Here is a 21,099-nt window from a genome sequence, read left to right on the forward strand (position 1 = left end):
ATAGGCAAATGCTATAGTGGTGCGGTAGCAGTTGGGTTTTTCTTCGGATTCAGTGTTCATGGATGCAATTGTTCGGGCAGCGACAATAAGCTAATATCCATATATGCGGAATTGGTCTCTCTCTACTTGCTACCCCTCCTGCCGCAGTGGTGCAGCGGTCATGCCATGCGCCACTGCCCTTCTATTGCAGGTCTTACCATCAGTGGGATTTGGGTTGCTTGGGACAGGCGCGGCACGCCCCATATATGAAATACACTTAGCACCGTCAATCAGCCCGTGTCGTAGTTCTAGCTTCGAAGAACCCCCGCGCGGCGCCTGGGAAAACAGCACTCGCCCAGGCACGGACCTGCTATAGGCAGCGCGCGCCAGTCACCGCGACGGCCCCGTCGTGATCTTACGTACGTTCGTCGGGCTGTCGCAGTGTCCGGTGAACAAATTGTGCTTCTGTGTGTTTGCCTCTCTCATATGTTAGTGCACTTAGTTGCGAGATCTTTTGTTGCATTGTTGCCTATCTCTCTGTTACTTTTGTGAGGACACCACATACTTGCGCCGGTCCACACGGCGCGGAGAGGCAAAGAGACACCGCCAGACGCAGTTGGAACAAAACAGGCATATTGAAGAATGACAGACGATGCAGAGGCAGCGGTGGCCAACCTTACACGCTGCTGCTGTTTCGGCGCCTGAGTCTTCGTCAGAAGGAACGGAGGGACTGCGGAGGCTCGTTCGTGGTCTGAGGCTCAGCTTTTCCCCGATGGTTTGGGCTCTTCGGGAGCCGGAGGGCCGACTGCCCAGCGGTGTCGTCTCGGGTCTGCTCGTGTCTCTACTGCCCAGCTTTGCTCGTTTCTTTTCGCAGCCATTCGGCCGATCCTTCTTTCCAGGCTGGAGAGTCTCCCTCGCCCTCCGCTCAGTGCCGGCGCCTGAGGCATTCCCCGCGGACCCCCGCCGACTTGGGTCTCTTCCCCACCAGCCGGTGCCGCTTTCACTCTTGCGGGATGTGCTCGACCGGCTGAATGCTTGCCGGTGTGCGAATAAAGACTATGGCCAGGAGGTCGGCCTACGGGCCCCTAATGAGCCCCCAACATCCGAGGATCCCTGGAGCCACACAGTCTCTGCTCCGGGGTACCACAAAGGGAAGATGTCGCCGGAGATAGCGGCCTTCCGGAGACGCGCAGCAGCGCACTGTCACACTGCGCGTGTGTTACATTGTCTTCCAGATCACTTCGTGTCGTTTCAAGTGATAAGCATTCCGGTGCCGTCGCTTGTTATATAAAGTGTTCTATTTATGAACCTTCGACGCCGACCCATTCTCTGACTTGCGACCAGCGAAAGCTGGACACTGTCACACTGTGCGTGTGTTCCATTGTCTTCCAGATCACTTTGTGTCGTTTCAAGTAATAAGCATTCCTGTGCCGTCGCTTGCTATATAAAGTGTTCTATTTATGAACCTTCGACGCCGACCCATTCTCTCACTTGCGACCAGCGAAAGCTGGACACTGTCACACTGTGCGTGTGTTCCATTGTCTTCCAGATCACTTTGTGTCGTTTCAAGTGATAAGCATTCCTGTGCTGTCGCTTGTTATATAAAGTGTTCTATTTATGTACCCTCGACGCCGACCCATTCTCTGACTTGCGACCAGCGAAAGCTGGACACTGTCACACTGTGCGTGTGTTCCATTGTCTTCCAGATCACTTTGTGTCGTTTCAAGTGATAAGCATTCCTGTGCCGTCGCTTGTTATATAAAGTGTTCTATTTATGAACCCTCGACGCCGACCCATTCTCTGACTTGCGACCAGCGAAAGCTGGACACTGTCACACTGTGCGTGTGTTCCATTGTCTTCCAGATCACTTTGTGTCGTTTCAAGTGATAAGCATTCCTGTGCCGTCGCTTGTTATATAAAGTGTTCTATTTATGAACCCTCGACGCCGACCCATTCTCTGACTTGCGACCAGCGAAAGCTAGACACTGTCATACTGTGCGTGTGTTCCATTGTCTTCCAGATCACTCTGTGTCGTTTCAAGTGATAAGCATTCCTGTGCCGTCGCTTGTTATATAAAGTGTTCTATTTATGAACCCTCGACGCCGACCCATTCCCTGACTTGCGACCAGCGAAAGCTGGGCACCAAACGACAGACACCCTTGCCACTTGGTTGCCGGTTCCTGGCTGAGCTCAGGAAGCTGAGTAGAGGGCTTCTCGTGAGCGACGGAACCGCTACCCCCCCCCCCCCCCATGCTCTAAGGGTTTTTGGGAGCGCACGCAACAAGTGCGCATTGGCCACACTTGGCAAAGCATTCACCATTGGTGGGGCGTAAATACGCCCTCCACTCCGAGGTGGAAGGCCCGGCGAGGGGGAGAAGGTCGTCAAATGGGAAGGGTGTTAGGAGGTGGAGCGTGAATGCTTTCTTGGCATGATAGCTGCTAGACATAGTCAAGGGTTCGACGAAAGCTCGTCTGGTCAGGCATTAGTAGAAGCAAAAGATTACAGTCACTGACCAAGTCAAAGTAATAACAAATTGACGTTTCGGAACCCGTACGGGTTCCTTGTTCACAATGAGGCTAAAATGGCAGTGGTCGAAACTTAAATACCCAGAATATGACGTAATGACTGTATGTACACGGGTGGCATCGTCCCTTCCTTCCGGTTCATAGTATCAGGTGTCGTCTGGATGAATGATGACTCATGAGCAAAAGCCGTGCCGTCAGGTTCCGCTCTTTGGAAAGAATTGCGGCGTTGTCCCAGGCGATATCATGCGTTTTTTCGTGCGCGTGCTCGGCAATCGCATTGGAAGCCACTTTGTGGTTATCAACATCGCGCTGATGCTCTTTCAATCTTCTGGGGAACTTTCCCGTTTCGCCTATGTAAACGTGGTTACAATCACCGCATGGGATTCGGTAGACAACGCCGGGAAAGCGGTTATCTGGTGCTGGTGAATGTCAAGGACCCCCTGCTTTCTCGTAATCAATGAAGGCTATATATATATATATATATATATATATATATATATATATATATATATATATATATATATATATATATATATATATATATATATATATATATATATATATATATATATATAGCCTTCATTGATTACGAGAAAGCATTTGACAGGTGGAAACCTCGCCAATCAGGCTGGCATTGCGGAATCAGGGTGTAGGAGAGACGTGAAAATATTGGAACACATCTATAATAATTACGCAGCTATCATTGTCCTCCATAAAATCAACAATAAAATTCCAATAAGGAAGGGCGTCAGGCAAGGAGACACGGTCTGGCCAATGCTATTCATCACCTGTTTACAGGAGGTGTTCCGAGGCCTGCATGGGGAACAGTTGGGAATAAGAGTAAATGGAGAATACCTGAGTGATCTGCCATTCACTGACGTCATTGCCTTGCTAAGTCAAAGTCAAACTTTAAATCATGATCAATGAGTTAGGCAGGGCAGAACGGTGGGTCTAAAAATTAACAGGCGGAAAACCGAAGTAACATTCAACAGTCTAGCAAGGGAACATCAATTCACAATTGGCAGCGAGGTGCTGGAAGTGGCAAGATACGCCTACCTAGGGCAGGTAGTGACAGCTGATCCGGATCATGAGAGGGAAATAACTAGAAGAATAAGGATGGGGTGGTGGACTGCATATGGAGCGTTTTCTTTGATAAAGCAAGAATGGCGGTTTGCTAATATCCCTCAGGAGAAAAGTATACAACAGCTGCATCTTACCAGTTCTCACTTAAAGAGCAGAAATGTGGAAGCGACCGAAAAGTGTCCACCTCAAGTTAAGGACAACACAGCGAGCCACGGAAAGAAAAATGTTAGGTGTAACTTTGAGAGACCGGAACCAGGCAGATTGGGTGAGGGAACAAACGTGGGTTAGTGAAATCCTATTCGAAATAAAGAAGAGAAATGGGCTTGGGCAGGGCATGTACTGCGAAGGAAAGATAACCGCTGGTCCTTAAGGGCAATGGAGTGGATTCCAAAAAGTAAGCGTAGCAAGGGGCGGCAGAAAGTTAGGTGTGCTAGGATGAGATTAGGAAGTTAGCATGCATAGGGTGGGCGTAGCTGGCAAATGACAGGGTAAATTGGAGAGACGTAGGAGAGGCCTTTGCCCTGCAGTGGGTGTAGTCAGGGTGACGATGATGATTGCCTTAAGGCATAGAAGGGATGACGTTAAAAAGAACTTTGAAGAACCACGTTGCGCATTCAAAAGCGACAAACACAGGAAAAGGAGACGGAAAGAGCGCAAACGTATATGGATGAGAAAAGCTTTGCGAAACGAATAGAATCCTGTGTGTGGAATCATGCTCTGGTTTCTGTGGGCAAGCTCCGCAGGATGCTGAGTGGCCTCGCGAGAAACAGGAAATGCACGCTCTTGTTCCGACTGGTGTATGTGGAAGGCAGAAATTTGGCCCAGTGTGTTGATTTTTAACTAACGGTCCGGGCTCGTCCAGATGCCGGCGGCTGGCTCACAGTGTTATTCACAGGCTACATCGCTAACGTTGTCGAATCCGACTTCGTGCCTTTAGGAAATGTAATTTTTTTGCAGCCCAGCATAGGTTTGCTTAACGTGCTTCAAAGTCCGACATGCACCCAGCATTTCCGAAGCAGGTCCTCCGTTTGAAGACGCGTGTCTCGTCTGAGCAGGCTGTGAAAAAGGTGAATTTTCTCGGGAGCTTGCAGCTTAGCAATTATGACTGAAAACGCGCGCGTTCACGCACTGGTCACTGATAATATTCCACGTGGGCCACGACAAAAAAGACAAGTTGTCTGGAAAGGTGGCTCTTTGTAAAGTGCAACACCCGTCGTGGTGTGGAGTTGTTCAACGTAAATGAAAGCTGAGGGCAACTTAAATTTTGGCGCTAAGCAAGAACTGACTATGGCTTTTTTTCTCGATACTGACACTTCCGCGGCACCAAAAGTCATATTTGTTGCTAAGGGACTTGAATCTCCAATTTATCGATACTCCAATAATACTTGCCACGCCAAGACCTAGAAGGTAGCCTAACCTGTTCAAAATAGCTGTCTCGACACGCCGGAGTTTACTCACCCAACTGGTGGCAGCGGTATTTCATTTTTTTTTCCTGTTTAGCTCAGCACAGTAGCACTCCACTTTAGGTGAAAGTCTCCTCTTTGTCATCAGAACGCGGCATTGGGTTGATGCCGATTAACATCTGTTTGTCGTCAGCGTCACTTCACAGGATCCTTAGCCTGAGCGCTAGAAAATGCCTGCGTTGTTGTCATTTTCATGAGGCATTTGCGCCAATGGCTCAAGGCCGAAATACCAAAGGTGCGCTGGGTGGTTCAATCTTTTTTCTATACCACGCGCTCCTCTAACAGTTGCTAACGCCGAAATGCTCCCTGGGGGTCCCATATCAGATGTCCAGCCAATTCTGCATCTAGAATAAGCTCGCCTCGCGAAGAATAAAAACCACCCGCGTCTTCAAGAGACCACGCTGTAGGCATAATCGAGTTGGTAGACGGACGGGTTAACCATGTTGTTTTTTTTTTTTTGAGAAGTGTTCCATGAGACCTGTGAGCTTGGATGACAAGGAAAACGAGTGAAAAGCCCAGAGCCTCAAATGAGTGCATTGACATTTCGTTAAAGAAACCGCCTTTGATTTCTGTGGACATGAATTTACAAGTGCACATAGTCTTACGCTGTGACGTTTTGTGCGCTCTGTGCTAGCCTGTCCGCTGTTTCCAAAAAGTGCTCCATTTTTAACAGCATTGCCTACTTTCGATATTTCTTTTTTTTTCTAATCTTCCTTTTTCCGAATTTTCGAGGGCTCTCGATTTCTCACGCTACCCATTCTTAATCAGCAGGACGCTGAGCAGTGCCTTGTTAAAGGAAACAGAAGTGGTGACTCAGCACTCCTTTCATATTCGTGTTTTGCCTAAAGAAGTAGCGCTCTTTCGAAGATAGCTCTCCGACTCACCTGCACTTTTCTTCGAATAGTCTGTAATGTACACCGGTTCGCTCTGCGGCTGTCGAGGGCATATTTAAGAGGGCACAACAAGGATGATAGTTCTAAAAATGAGTTCTTTGCTGCAGAGTTGCTCTAAGTCTTTTTTTCGGGGATGCGACAAACTTTTTCGATGCACACGCCGAAATTCGAGCACAGGTGACCTCGAGGTAAGGAGCGGCTCTTCTGACTGAGGCAGGCGCCAGTGAGAGAATTTTCCTCTATATCGAACATGCAGTAGTCACTCTCTCTCCACACTGGAATCTGCTTTAATTCTAACTTGCTTATTTCGAAGTTTTGGTTCATTCTGAATGCCGGGATGGTTGACATGAAGTTTGAGTCCCATAAATGTCAAGTGTAATGCAAGGTCTCTCTCAACAGAAAGTCTCCCTTATTGCAAAAACATGCTGTCATTATGGGGTTGAAATTATTGGTAGTTAAATGTGCATACTTTACACCAGAAAAGACAAGCAGTCGCAGGGCGAAAGATAAAGTCGCTTTTCTCCAGTACAGTGTAAAAGTAATAGCTCCTCAGTGAACAGCCAAGAAAGAAACGATGGGCCTCGCTCTAAACACGAACAGAAAGTTTGCACTTTGACAAAAAACCCATTTATGCAGTTCGGTGGGGCATGCTCCTGCGACACTGGATCAAAAAGCAAAATAAAAAAATAAAGCCCATAACACAGCAAAGCAACAAGAGCTATCGCTTCAGCCGTTGCGGCAGTCTGCTTCCTGGAAATTTTAGTTCATCTTGCGACAAAGCGATGGCGTCCTTCTATTGCATGCTAACAAAAGCAACTGAACATTCTCAAAAGCAGATTGCTACTGGTGGAAAAATGATTTTTTTCTTGTGTAATTTTTTTATTTATCCAGCGCGACATAGGCATGATTCATTGAGCTGCTTATCGTGCTTTTGATTCAACCAAAAATTCATTTGACGTTCAGCGTGCGTCCAGTCTTCTCTTTGACTGAAGAGCTCGAGGTAAACAAATCGACCAGCTTTCTGCCTTCGGTACTCTAGCTTAAAACGCTTTCCTATGCTACACACCAGCCTTAGCGCTAGTCCGGAGTTATTACGTTCATTCAGCCGTAAGTTTGTACTCCAAACCATGCTCAGCACAGTATACGCACTCGTCGTCCTGTTACAGTAGCAGAAATTGTCAATGCATTTGGACTCCAGCAGTTCTTCAGGTGGGTATGTTTCCTTGCAGTAGGCGCTGCATATGTCTTCCGTGCAATCTGAAAAAAGGTTGTACAGAAATTGGAGACGACATTTAAACTCCGCCTTAAGGGTATGACGCGATAGAGTAGTTGGTTAGGCTTTCCAAGCAGTTTTACACCTTTGAACGCATTTTTCCTTTCTTTTCAATTGTTTCTATTAATTTATTGATCAAATACGCACTCTAAACTTTCTTAGTTAGCATCATCAAGTATTGGCTCTTCATTTTGATAATTTTGACAGCTTTGAGCCCCCTTTTTCCAATTTTAAGTTCATCAACTCGTCATCGCCTACCACGCACCATTCAGTCATCAATCACTACAACCACAAATTACCATGATACGATATTGTGTACGCAGCCCCATGGCCGTGCTGGGCCGTGGCCATCTCCCCTCAACAACGTGGCTACTTGGAGAGCAAATCTCGCAGATCTCGGCGAGAGACGCACCTTTGCGCTTGCTGCACAGCGGCTGTCTGGCTTCATTCCCACAGCCAGCACCGCGCTGATTTTGACGAGTTTTTACTAAAAAGTAACTAAATTACAGGACTTAACTGCTAAACTGCCAAAATAGGCGCTTGGCTGAAATTAGATATTTTTAGCTGGCCAGTAGTAGTAGCCTTTACAGTTTTTAGGATTTAGGGAGTGCCCTAACACTCGCCGCTGTGGCTCAAGAGATTTAGGACATTTCTGGAGAAATTCGAAAACCACACGCCTCCGGTCCCCACTCCGTCACTACGTGGCGCCCCTGTGTCCCCACCTCGGCCGGTGGAGGAGCCTCCCTCGGCTGGACGAGTCTCGAGGACGTCGTACTGCAGGCGCACGATTTCACAATTCCGTCCGCCGTGGCCAAACTTTGTTGACTCACAGCGGCGAGGGTAATCGCGTTTTCGAAATTCCAAGAACTAGTATAGCTAATACTAACTGGCAGCTACAAATCTCATTTTGCAGCCGGCCTATTTGTAAAAGTTGAGAAGTATTAAAAAGCGCTAACAAAGGTAAGAAAAAGTGGTGCCGAGTGGTTCGACAATAACTTTCCCATGCAATGCCGAATTCTGGTTAGTTTTAAAGGTGATTTGTTGCGATCCTACGCATGAAGTGGTTTCGATCGGATATACGCCTTAGACTCCCACTCCTGCTTGAAGCCTGGCTCTCTGGCTGGAGTGCTGTTCAAACAAAATAAAGAGATAAACTCTTAGACCGACTGTTCACTTTACTACTAAACCTGTTTCACATCTTCTGTGGTGTCCGCCAACACCGCTAATATTATGACGGCTAAATGGGTGTCCTTACTTGAAAAAAAAACTTTTTAAAAATTGCGCGGGCTTCTCTGAAGCATCTGGCATATATCCAACCGCAAGTGTAGCGATACCGCCTTCTCTGCGCGGTCACGAACAAAATATGGCTCCTTCAGTCCGAATCACTGCTTCGTATTCGGTAGGGCGATGTTATTCGTCCAACTCATAAGTTTTTCTCGTTGATTTTGCTAACAGAGGTCTCTCGAAGGCGACGTTCGTGAACTTCCTCTCGATGAAGTGGAACGCATAAACGCCAAGATACACACAAGTAACAACGCAAGCGACTTCGTTTTCTCTTTCTCCGGCGCATAGTGCATCAAAATCTGGCAGTCTTACCCTCTTGGTACGTGCAGTGGCATATGTAAGATGCGGGGCAACTGGTCTCCAGTAGTACCTTATCCGGCTCTTTTTCTTCGCAAGTTTTCTTGCAGGCAGCTGGGGTGCAGTTCCCTATTAACGAGAAGGATGCAAAAGCGTTTCTCGGCAGTCGTGCGGAGTTGTTCAACAATAAATATTCCCTATGTGATAAAGAGGAGGCGGAGGGACTTTAATATAACAGGAGAGGTCTGCCTGGTTGTCGCCCTGGCATGCTACTCAAGGTGAGGGTGAAAGAAGAGAAGATCAGAGAAGAGGATGGTGAAAAAACGAGGAAAAGATAAAAAGAAAAGGTGAATGATGAAATCAAGCACACTCAAGCACTCACACACATATGTAATGAAGAAGTTGGTGATGTGATGATGAAAGAAGCCTTACCGACGGCCGACCATCACTGGTTCACCTTCATTCATTATTACAGCGCAAAGACGGCACAGAACAAGAAGGGGACACAACAGCGCTGTTGTGTCCCCTTCTTGTTCTGTGCCGTCTTTGCGCTGTAATAATGAATGTAGGTAACCAACTCGCCCAAAATGCTGTATTATACTGGTTCACCGCTGCTGCCGTCTTTCTCGGCGCCACGAAAACCACCCTTACATTTAGTGGAGGTTCGGTATGCCGCCCCCGTACGACCTGGAACACCGCAGCTGCACGCTATCGACCCACGGTATGCCCGCAGACGCCATCCCTCAAGTCGTGCAGGTTGGCCCGGCCGTTCTGTGCTCCCTCCGCCAGCGGGACTGACGACCACGATGCGGAAGAATGGCTTACATCCGACGAACAGGTTAGCACGTACAACGAGTAGGACGGCGCTACGAAATTTAATAACGTCATCTTCTATTTCACCGGAGTTGAGAACCTGTGGTATCGATACCAGGAAGGGGACCTCTCCACGGGGGCCACCTTCAAGAAGAGCCTCTCAAAACTATTCCGTCGTCCTGCTGTCCGAAAGCTGCGTGCCGAGCAACGTTTGCGGGAACGTTCGCAGCATTCGGGAGAGACCCTTACGAGCTACATCCAAGATGTGGTCAACCTGCACTCGCGCGTGAACGCCCAGATATCCGATGCTGACAGAATAATGCATATCCTGTAGGGCATCGAGGAGAACGCTCCTCAAATGCTGCTCTTCTGGGATATCCACACCATTTCAGAAGCTGTCAGTCTCTTCCAAAGCTACGACGAGCTCAGAGGCTACTCACTCGCCAGCCTGTCGAGTCGCTTCCGCTGCACCTGACCCCTATCGCAACAGCTCAAAGACTTCATACGTAAGGAAGTTGCTCGTTAACTCTCCCTTCTGCCGTCCCACTCCGGGCGCCCTCCGAACGTATGGCTGAAGACCTTCCACCGGTCAGGTGGGCGGCACCAGCACCTCAGCCCGCCTCTGTCGCTGCCATATTGACCTACTCTGAAGCCGTTGCATGGCCGAGGCCACCTAACTACTGCTCTAGCTACGTTATGCCTCAAGCGCCTGTGCCTCAGATTCCTCAAGCGCCGAGGCCTTTTTTCCGACCGCTACCTCCATTCGGAAATACAGGTGACAATCACACCATCTGTTATTCTCTGTTATGCTAATCACCCCACCTGTTACGTGGCCCGGCGTTGTCGTCGTCGTGTGCCAGTATCTCCACTACCTCCCCGAGACCCCGGCTACTGCCTCCTCAAACTCAATACTCAGCGACAGCCGAGCTGCCCCGGACACGCCCTCTTGCAGGTGACCGCTCCGCTTTCTCTAACCAGCGGTCACCTTCAATGCGTCGCCGCTCCCTCTCTGCCATGCGCCGGCGCGCCACTCTTCCGCTAGAGGAAAACTAGATGTCGCAGTTCCTGAGGCCAGAACTGCGCCGTCAGCCAAGTGTCAAAGGCCTCATTTCTCTGCCTACAATATTATAGAAGATTTGCGTTTCTGTGCTGGCGCTCGTCGATACGGGTGCTGCAGTTTCAGCGATAGCCGCCACCTTTTGCCGTTCCTTACGAGAGGTGACCACACCACTTTCTGGATTTTCGCTGCGCTCGGCAAGCGCGCAGCCTGCTGAGCCGTTAGCGACGTGCACTGACCGCTTCGTTATACACGACGCTCTCTACGCAATTCAATTTGTCACTCTGCTAACGTGTTCTCATGACATAATCTTGGGTTGGGAATTCCAGTAGCGCCACAACGCCGTCATCTATTATGCCATGCCAAACTCGAGTTCTTTGCGTGCTCAGCGATTCCTCGTCGGACGCTGCCCCTTCTGCTGCTTCTCACAAAGCCGTCGTTACCGAAAACGTTGACCTGCCTGCCTGCTCTGCTGTCCTTGTGCCTATCATTTGTGACTTCGAGACGGAACCGTAATTTTTGCGCCAACGCCCATATTTCTCCGCCGCTAGTCACTGCCCCTACCTCACGCCGTACTTGCCCTGCCAGCTCGCCTTACTGCGTTGTTTGTGACGAATACGTTGGCGTGTCCTCTCGCTGTGCGTGGCGGTGAGTCTCGGAATCGTGCAGCTAATTGAATTCATTCTACAATACCGTCCCTCGCTGTAAACGCCCTCAGCCCGCCGATTTCCGCTCTGGACACTTCGCCTCCAGACGTTTTCCTTCGCTTCACTGACGCAACCCTTCCTGCATCTCAGCGAACTGGACTTTTTGCGCTGCTTCATCAGTTTCTTTAATCTTTCGATTCCCATCAACCCACTTTGACCCGTACGTCGACTGTCGCCCACCACACCGACGCCGGTGGTCATGCCCCTCTGCGTCGGCGCCCATACCGTGTCTCTGCCAATGAACGCCATGCTATTCAGGAACACGTTGACACCCTGCTTCCGAGCGGCGTGATTCAGGTCTCTCATCCTTCATCCTCCGTGGGCATGACCCGTGGTACTCCTGAAGAAGAAAGATGGCTTTATTCATTTCTGCGTTGATTACCGCCGCCTGAGTAAGACAACACGGAAAGACATTTACCCTCTTCCACATATTGAAGACACTGTGGACTGCCTCCAAGGAGTAGAACTCTTCTCTTATCTCGATTTGCGCTCTGGGTCATGACATCCGGAGATCGCCCAATAATCACATTTGTGACCCCGGACGGCCTGTATGAGCTTAACGTCATGCCTTTCAGCCTCTGTAATGCTCCGGCTACTTTCGAGCGCATGATGAACACTATTTCGCGCGTCCTGAAGTGGAAGTCATGCCTGTGATATCTGGACAACGTCGTGTTCTTTTCACCTGACTTCGAGGCACATCTGTCCCTGCTCAAGCACGTCTTGGCTTGCCTCACAGACGCCGGTCTGCAGCTCAACTTGAGAAAGTGCCATTTTGCCGTTCGCGAATCAATAATTTTAGGTCACGTTGTGTCTAAGGAGGGTGTCCGTCCGACACCGCCAAACTTCGTGCTGTAACTGCTTTTCATAAACCTCACTTGGTTAAAGAACTGCGCAGTTTCGTTAGCCTCTGTTCCTATTTTCGGCGTTTTATTGGAAACTTTGGTACGATTGTTGTCCTTTGAACTCAGCTCCTTGGCAGCAACGTGGATTTTTCGAGTTGGTCGCCTGCCTGCGACGACGCCTACAACACCTTGCGCAGTCTCCTAAAGGCACCTCACATCTTGCGTCACTTTGACTCGCAAGCCCCAACCGACGTACACACGGATTGCAGTAGTATTGGACTCCGGGCTGTGCTCGCTCAGCACAAATCTGGATTCGAAGAATGTGTAAGTTGCCTATGCCAGCCGCACCCACATTAAAGCAGAGTCCAACTACTCCGCAACGAAAAAAAAGCACTTGGCCATCGCTTGGGTCCTCGGCAAGTGTCGCCCTTACCGCTATGGGTGTCCTTTTGACGGGGTCACGGAGCACCAAGCCCTTTGTTGGCTCTCTTCTTTAAAAGATCCCCCCGGCCGCCTGGCTTGATGGGCTCTGCGCCTCCAAGAATATACCATACGCGTCATCTACTGGTCGCGTATCAGGAGGCCAATGCTTTGTCCCTCTCTCCGCTACCGGCCGAGATTGCCAGCCACTCCGCCCTCGATGCAGCTGCGCCTTCGCTCACCATAACCGACATGACTTATCGTAAAGATCAATGGATTGCCTGTCTTCTCGACTTTCTATCCGCTCCATCTACGGTTACGGCATCCCGCGCCCCTCGCGGCCAAGCTTCACGTCTTGCTATTCGCGATAACCTTCTTGATCGGAGATAACCCTATAACCATGACAGACGCAAATGGTTTCTCGTCATTCCACGCCATCTAAGCTACCAAATCTGAACCTGTTTCCATGCTGACTCGCAATGCGGTCACGCCGGAGTACTCAAGACATTCACTCGCGTCTCAGGTACTACTGGCGCGGCATTCATAACTTAATCCTCAAGTGCGTCCACTCGTGCCCAGCCTGCAACAGCCTCATCGCAACGCTGGCAAGTTGCGGCCACTATCCTGCGCGCCTCGCCCTTTCGACTGAGTTGGAATCGATTTATACGGCCCTCTGCCGTACACCGCTGCTGAAAACCGCTGGGTCATTGTTGGCATTGACCCCCGACCAGGTATGCTGAGACTGCTGCGCTCCCGGCTGCTACAGTTCGTGATGTGGCGTCCTTCATTTTGCAGCGTTTCATTCTTCTCCACGGTGCTCCTCGTGAAGTACTCAGAGAAAGAGGACGCGTGTTCTTGTATGATATCGTTAATGCTCTGCTCGTCGAGTGCAATCTAATGAAAAAGACTTGCACCGCCTACCATCCGCAAACCAATAGCCTAACCGAACGCTTTAATCGCACCCTTGCTGACATGCTGGCCATGCACGTCGCTGCCAACCACACGAAGTGGGACCTCGTTTTACCCTATATAACGTACAAGCCGCCGCGGTGGCTGAGTGGCTATGGCGCTCAGCTGCTGGCCCGAAAGACGTGGGTTCGATCCTGGCCGCGGCGGTCGAATTTCGATGGAGGCGAAATTCTAGAGGCCCGTGTACTGTGCGATGTCAGTGCACGTTAAAGAACCCCAGGTGGTCGAAATTTCCGCAGCCCTTCACTACGGCGTCTCTCAGCCTGAGTCGCTTTGGGACGTTAAACCCCTTTAAACCAAACCAAACCCTATATAACGTACGCCTATAACACCGCTACACAATCAACCACGGGCTTCTCTCCGTTTTTTTCTGCTTTATGGGCGACATCCATCCGCTATCATCGACACAGTTCCTCCCGACCAACCCGCCGCATCTGAGTGTACAACTGTCTCTGAAGCTGCCCAGCACGCCGAACACTGCCGCCAGATCGCAAGGTCGCTCACATCAGACACTCATGGGCACCACAAACATCGCTATGAGCTTGCATCGGCCTTCCCACCTGGTTCACTCGTGCGGCTGTGGATACCGTCCAGTACTGCCGGCCTCTCGAAAAAACTTATTCGAAATGTCACGGCCTGTACTGCGTCCTGGAGCGCACATCCCCAGTTAATTGCATCACTGAGCCACTCACGCCGTCTGCCGATCTGCGCCGCCGTGGCCGCAAGACTGTGCATATTCAACGCCTCAAGCCGTACTACGACCCCGTTGTATTGTCAGCACCAGGAGTCGCCAGGATGGCTCCATTTTCCCCCGGGGCCGCTGTGAAGAAGATGGGCACTATACCAGCCGCACTGCCATCGCTCCGATTGAGACCTGTCGGGCCACCACTGCTTCACCACTGCTTCCGTCGTCCTGAGCGTGACCAAATAAACCACCCGTGCACATACAACAGAGAATACACCGATTGTGAAACACAGTTATGTTGCAGAATATATCAGTTACACAGTTGCCAACTGCTATCCTACAGCTGAGCTTCATGTGGCGGTGTTAGTTTAAGCTACTGACTTAGTTATCAGTGCGAACATCAGCCTACCAAGTGTTCGGTTTTCAAACTAATGAAACGAGGGTCAAAGTTTTTCCTCCCCAAAAAAAAACATTACTATAGCCACCTTCACCTGCTCAGGCAAAACGTCAAGTGACTTTTAGCAAGTTTCATTTTTCTGTATGGTTTTAATACATATCCAGTCTGCCAAGGTTTGTACTGGTCGTTTCGAATGACTTACAAACTCGGGCAAGTTACAAAAACGAGAAACAAGCGGCAGGCTAATTTGAAGATTGTGTGATGCCAAACGACCATGAAAGTAAGAAAATGCTCGACGTAAGAGCCACCGATAGTTGAACCCATGTCTCCACTAAGTCGGTTAAACAAAAGTGTCCATTTCGGAAGTAAAGATTTTGGGTTCGTGCACACAAGAATGAGTCACTCATACAGAGAGATGGTTTGTACTTCGTACATGAATAAGTAGTGCATCACTACATGATCGAATATGATGATTAACGATTATATTTTTCCTAGTGGGTGGTGTTATAGCCGCTTTGCCCGAACTAGGTTAGCCCTCCTGCACTGACTTCTTAACTATGCAAAGAAACTAATGAAATCAAATTTTGCAATTTAAAAACATTGCTGCTGTTTATGCGCTTGGAGATCTTTTTATCGCGTGATTGTACATTCGCCTCGAAAGTCTTGCTGCAGATGAATGAGATATCCAAGTTTTTCTAAAACAGATATTCTCTGCTGCAAGGATTGTCCGGCTAAAAAAAAATACCTAGCCCTTTTTCAAGCGTTTGTAACTTTTTTTCCATTGAGTACATAGACGTAACTACCGAAGGAAAGATGGTAGGTCTACTTACCATGGGAAGGGCCGGGAGCCTGCCGGGAACTAGAAAATGAAAGCAGCTTGTTCATGAGCTCGTATCTCAGCAAAATAGAAGTATTTTCATTTATAAAGACCTCAAGCTACGCCAAACTTGGGCTATTTTCCTCATACAAAGCCCTTTTGACCATTCCGCACATTTAGTTTTTCTGCGCAAATGCATATCAGAGCATTAACTGAGACTATAGCCCAATAGAAATGATTGAGGCTGCGTTCTTTAAATTGTTGTGAAGAAAAACAGATTTAGTACTAGCTGGCTTCTTATCCAGCCGCCCACAAACTCTATTGCCGAGAATGCATGCACGCATGAGTTTATGTTCTCGTTGCGTCATATCTGCCACTGTTTGAAGAACTCATCGAAGCAGCATAAGAGAGGAATGCGTACACGCCAAGGGTACGAAATGCAGGAGTACTAACCTTGTTTTCTGGCAAACGTTTTCTTGCAGTATATATGCAGCAATGATCACTAAAATTTGCACCACAAGCGTCGTCTTCATTTTAAGGGCTTCGACAAAAGGATGGCCCGCAGGCGTGAGTCAAACAGCCTGGTCACCGGTCCAGCGTAAATATTTTGCTGCTCAGTACTCCAGGGCTGGAAGACTACCGCATGTTACATCTGTTTCTGCCTGCTTTCAAAAGCAGCAAGTCAGTTTGGGCCAACAATTAGTTCTCTAAGAGGCTCGAGTGTTCTTGTAGTGTCTACGTTTAGTACCATTAACACAATGGATACGACCGCCATTTTCATTTCTAACAAAAGAGCGCGTTTCTTGGAGTTGTGTGGTCTGAGCTTTGCCTGCCTTTCGCCTGTTTGTATGATGGTGTCGTTTATATTTCCATCTGCCACGTTTGAAAGTGCATTAAAACAACTGGTAGAGTTTTAACGTGGTTAAACCGAGTAGACGTGCGAAAGCATGTGTTTAGCCTAGCTGGCTCATGATTTGGCCTTGCTACGCCGTCGGCGACGATAACAGTTGAGTAGTAGTATTAGCTGATGAAGACGACGACGTGCAGTGCACAGCACAACAGTGTGATCGGCCATAACATGGTGCCCTCGTGCAGTGACCGGCGAAGCTGATCCGTTCGCGCCGCTGCGGGTTCGACATGTCAATACTTATGCTATTTATTTATTTAAGCTCAGGATTGAGTGATGAGGCAGCTTTTGCAGGATTGATCGTGAACTATAGTTTTCAACCTAAAATTATTTTACGCTCGTTTCTTCTGTAGTTCCAGCGCGGATACGATAGTAGCGTGTGCAAAGACAAAAGCTATGAGTCGTTTCTGGAAACCTTAAAATGCTGAGCTATTATTGCTCTTTTCGGCAACTGAACCTGCATCTCTGGCCCTGTGCGATGAATTAGGTTGGACTAATTTCAGCATTATAGAAGTTAATTGCAACGATATCATCAACCCGTAAGTATAGGGTAATGTAAGCTGATAGATTTGCTTTAGATGCTTGCAAAGCACGAGTTTGTACAAGCGCCCTTACATTTTGCCGCGTCTTTCGGCGTTCACGTTAATGATGAAATACATTTAGAAATCACTTGAATGAAACTCGTTAGAGCGTCGTCCCGACATATGCGTAACGAGGCTCGTAAATTAATAGGTTTGAAGCGAACGCTTCACTCCAGATCGCACTGACTGAAAACAACGCACCGTTAAGATCAAACCGAGCTAGTCCATTTTCAATGCCTGAGGCCCCTAAGGCAACGCTAGGACCATTCGCACGATATGCTGCATCTGGCGTGGTCCCAGGAAGCGGCACCTATAAGTAGCGACTAAATAGGCGTGCTTGTAACTTACTACCCCACCCTGTCTGCGCTGGGATTTCGTGCTTGCAAGATGTAGGGGTGTACCGCAGCTTAATGGTAAAAGCGGGTATTACTCAGTATAACGAGCATAACAATGATAACACAACATAGAAATTCCGTCATGTAGTAACGAAACGTTCTGCGCAAGGCTGTGAAAGCTCCTACAGACCAACCCCGTCTCTTCGTGAGCCACCAAATTCTTCCTCGAACAGGTTATGAAAGTATGTAGCGTCATTTCGAAGGTGAAGCGTGTTTAAAACACCCACGCGTGGCAGTGACCCCCAGGCGCGGACGCGGAACGAGAGCTTGGCCCATAGAAACGCGTATAAATGAAACTGTAAGAAATACTTTTCTTGTTTCACAGGGCACTCATGAAGGCGGTTGATTGCTGACAGTCGGCGAGTTACAACTGCTTTGTCGACCGCTCTACAGTTTCGTACGTTTTGATTAGTATAAAAGACGCTGATCAATTTCTTTTAGATGCACTCTTGGAGGGAAGCTAGACACTCCCTACGAGAAGCTGCCAATGATCTGTCTAACTTTGCACTACAGTTACGGCATATCCAAATATAGTTGTAAAACCCACATGTGTATTTCCAGAGTTTCTGAGCGTATCTGCAGTGAACTCACATTTGTGGTGTCTGCGCGATGTTCAGGGCATCATTTTTCTGAATATATTCAAAAAGAAGTAAAAAGAAAAGAGCTTGGTAAAGGCGGCTAGCCTTCCCCAAACCCGCTCACATGCAGTAATGGCCATCTGTTTCTCTAAAGAAGCATAGGCAGGTGTAAGCCTAACTGGAATAAGTACAACACAGAAGACAGCGCTGCGGCGCGCATACTTTCGGCAAGTTTGTGTATGCCAGTTCGGCGAGCCCCTATTTGGGGCCACTGATGCTTAAACTCAGTTAATTATCACATTATGGAGGCGCAAATTGCAGTCATAGCTGCTCGCATCAAGCCTGCAGCTGTCGTTTAGGAAGCCCGAATAGCTCACATAATTTTAAAAGCACGCTTGATTCAACTACTGCAGTATTGTTCAAGAAGTCAAAGAACGCCCGCACAGCCTGACGCACCTTTGCACCCGCAGGAGCTTAAACAGCCTTGCACCTGCGCCCCTTTGCATGGGTGCATCAAAGGTGCGAACCTGCTCAGCGCAACCTTTTTCAAACGAAAGAAAGAAAACAATAACATGTAGGGGTGTCGAAAGGGTGCCGTCATGAGCGTTACACATTTCGGGGTGCACATTTTTTTACTGTGCAGGTAGTGGATTGCTTCGTATCCATGCCGGCCCCGGTGCACACTTCTCCACATCGAAGGTCACGAGCACAGAATCAAACAGCTGTCGCCGCACTGACATCACCCAACGCCAAAGTGATCGTGACCGGCGCCGCGAAGCTGCCGATAGCGGCCGACACAATGCGACTGACATAGTTCTGGAAGCACGCAAAGAATGCGTGGCGGCTACAATGGCCGCGCGGGCGTGAAATTCAAGAGGGATAAAGGGAGAAATGTTCTCTAAGTGCGAATGCATTATTCCGGAGATTCAGAGCAAAGCAAAATCGTACCCTAGTATGCGGGAGAAAAGGAAAAGGGGGCAGAATCAATATCACCGACTGCGGCGCGAAAGGATCAGCTTCAAAGACCGATGCGCCACATGTTTCTGTATTGGCTGTTGCGGCATGTGTCGGTTGGTGTGCCATCAAAATTTATGCACTTTCATTTTAACGAGAACATCCCTCACTTCAGTGACTTCATCACAGAAACCTTGGTTCTTGATGATGTGACGCGGCTTACATTCTCAGCAAAATATCGGCACACAGGGCGGACACGGGAATCAAATTTTCTGACTGCCATTCGAAACCGCCAGATCAAGATAAACAATCAGGGGGAAATTTTTACTCAGAAAAGCAATTGGAAGTAGCAGCCAAACAAATCGAGAAAGTAATTTTTGAGGATAGTGAAACAGAATGGACTTATACCAAATTAACTCGATTACTGGAGCTAGAGCTAGCTAAGGTGCGAGTAAAGCTAGAAGGAAAAAGATGCAAACCCAAGAGTTGGTGGGATGAGGAGGTCAAGAGGGCAATAGAAAAGCGCAAGGAATCATCCAGGGAACACAGATATTCCAAGAAGAGGGGGGAACCAAAACCCGAAGTAGACAGAAAATGGGATACCTTCATAAAGTGTAGAAGGGACGCATCCTATTTGATTAATAAGAAAATTAGAAGAAAGGGTGCCCAATGGATGTCAAAAGTAAATAAAAAGGATAGAAAAGCAGCCCAAAAATTCTGGAAACATCTAAATGCAATGAGTAATAAAACTAGGCTAGAACAAAGGTTTATTGTTACAGATGAGGGTATTCGACTAGAAGGGGATGAAGCAATAAAACACATAGGAACAAGGATGACGGAAAAATTTTCAGCAAAGCACGTGGTACATAATTTATCGAAGGAGAATAGACCGGTTACAGCAATAGCTTCACTTGAGCAAGGAGAGTGGGAAAGGGCAGAGAAGAAGGTTCCTAGTGGCACATCAACAGGACCAGATGGTATCCCGATTATGTTGATGAAGAAGTTAGGACCAAAATCCAAGCAAACATTAATACAGGTAGTGAACAAAATGATAGTGGATGAGAAAGTCCCCGATGAATGGCGATTAAGTAGAATGAACATGATATATAAGGGAAAGGGGGACAAAGCAGACGTAAGTAACTATCGCCCCATAACAGTGACGTCTGTGGTATACAGGGTGGTGATGCAAATTATAAAGGATAGACTGCAGGCTTGGGTGGAGAACGAGGGGGTGCTAGGGGAACTACAGAATGGGTTCCGGAAACAAAGGAGGTTGGAGGACAATCTATTTTCATTGACACAGTGTATAGAAATTGCGGAAAAGGAACATAGGCCCTTATTGCTAGCATTTCTGGATATTAGGGGAGCCTATGACAACGTTACTCAGGAGCGTTTGTGGGACATATTGGGCACATTGGATGTGGAAAATGGAGTAATTAATCTTTTAAAAGATATATATAGAGGTAACAGAGTGCTCATAAAATGGGAAAAAAATGTATCAGGGCCTGTAGAGATACAGCGGGGGCTTAGACAAGGATGTCCTCTGTCCCCTTTGTTGTTCATGTTGTACCTGCAAGGTTTGGAGGCCAAGCTAGAGGGGAGCGGACTAGGTTTCAACCTATCTTTTTTCAAGCAAGGGGAATTGATTAAACAGACATTACCGGGACTAATATATGCGGACGATATAGTGATAATGGCTGACAACAAGGAAGACCTGCAGAAGTTGTTAGACATATGCAGTACAGAGGGAGATAGATCAGGCTTCAAGTATAGTAAGGAAAAATCTGCAGTCATGACATTTAATGAAGAGGGCGGCGAGCATAGAATACAGGAGTTCGTGCTAAAGGTAGTGAATGAGTACAAGTATCTTGGGGTGTGGATAAATAACAGTGTTGAGTATCTGACAGAGCATGAAAAATATGTAATGAATAAAGCTAGTAGGAATGCAGCTGTCATGAAAAATAGGGCACTGTGGAATTACAATAGGTATGAAGTGGTAAGAGGGATCTGGAAAGGGGTGATGGTCCCTAGCCTGACCTTCGGGAATGCGGTCCTGTGTATGAGGCCAGATGTTCAAGCAAGGCTGGAAATTAGGCAACGGGGAGTAGGGAGGTTAGCTTTGGGAGCACATGGCAATACACCAAATCAGGGGGTACAGGGTGATATGGGATGGGCGTCT

At 48.2% G+C, this 21,099-nt stretch overlaps 2 protein-coding genes across 2 annotated transcripts in view; both read right to left on the reverse strand.

Annotated features, from left to right (window-relative positions):
- LOC144100779 (uncharacterized) overlaps nt 1-21,099 on the reverse strand; it is a 320,982-nt gene that overhangs the window by 1,877 nt on the left and 298,006 nt on the right. The window lies entirely within an intron of this gene.
- On the reverse strand, nt 4,562-16,187 carry LOC144101456 (uncharacterized). Its single transcript, XM_077634636.1, has 5 exons — nt 15,959-16,187; nt 15,519-15,547; nt 8,814-8,927; nt 7,094-7,201; nt 4,562-4,644 (listed from the first exon to the last, which is right to left on the reverse strand). Exons 1-5 carry the CDS (start codon nt 16,036-16,038, stop codon nt 4,562-4,564), a joined length of 414 nt encoding a protein of 137 aa, XP_077490762.1. The 5' UTR covers nt 16,039-16,187.

This window comes from Amblyomma americanum, chromosome 8, assembly GCF_052857255.1.
Source record: "Amblyomma americanum isolate KBUSLIRL-KWMA chromosome 8, ASM5285725v1, whole genome shotgun sequence".
NCBI classification, from domain to species: domain Eukaryota; kingdom Metazoa; phylum Arthropoda; class Arachnida; order Ixodida; family Ixodidae; genus Amblyomma; species Amblyomma americanum.

Coding starts and splice junctions, on each gene's coding strand:
- LOC144101456 (XM_077634636.1), bottom strand. CDS start 16,038: ATGAAGACGACGCTTGTGGTGCAAATTTTAGTGATCATTGCTGCATAT. Junction 15,548..15,958: donor AACGTTTGCCAGAAAACAAG/GTTAGTACTCCT, acceptor TTCATTTTCTAG/TTCCCGGCAGGCTCCCGGCC. Junction 7,202..8,813: donor CCACTGCACGTACCAAGAGG/GTAAGACTGCCA, acceptor ACCTTTTTTCAG/ATTGCACGGAAGACATATGC.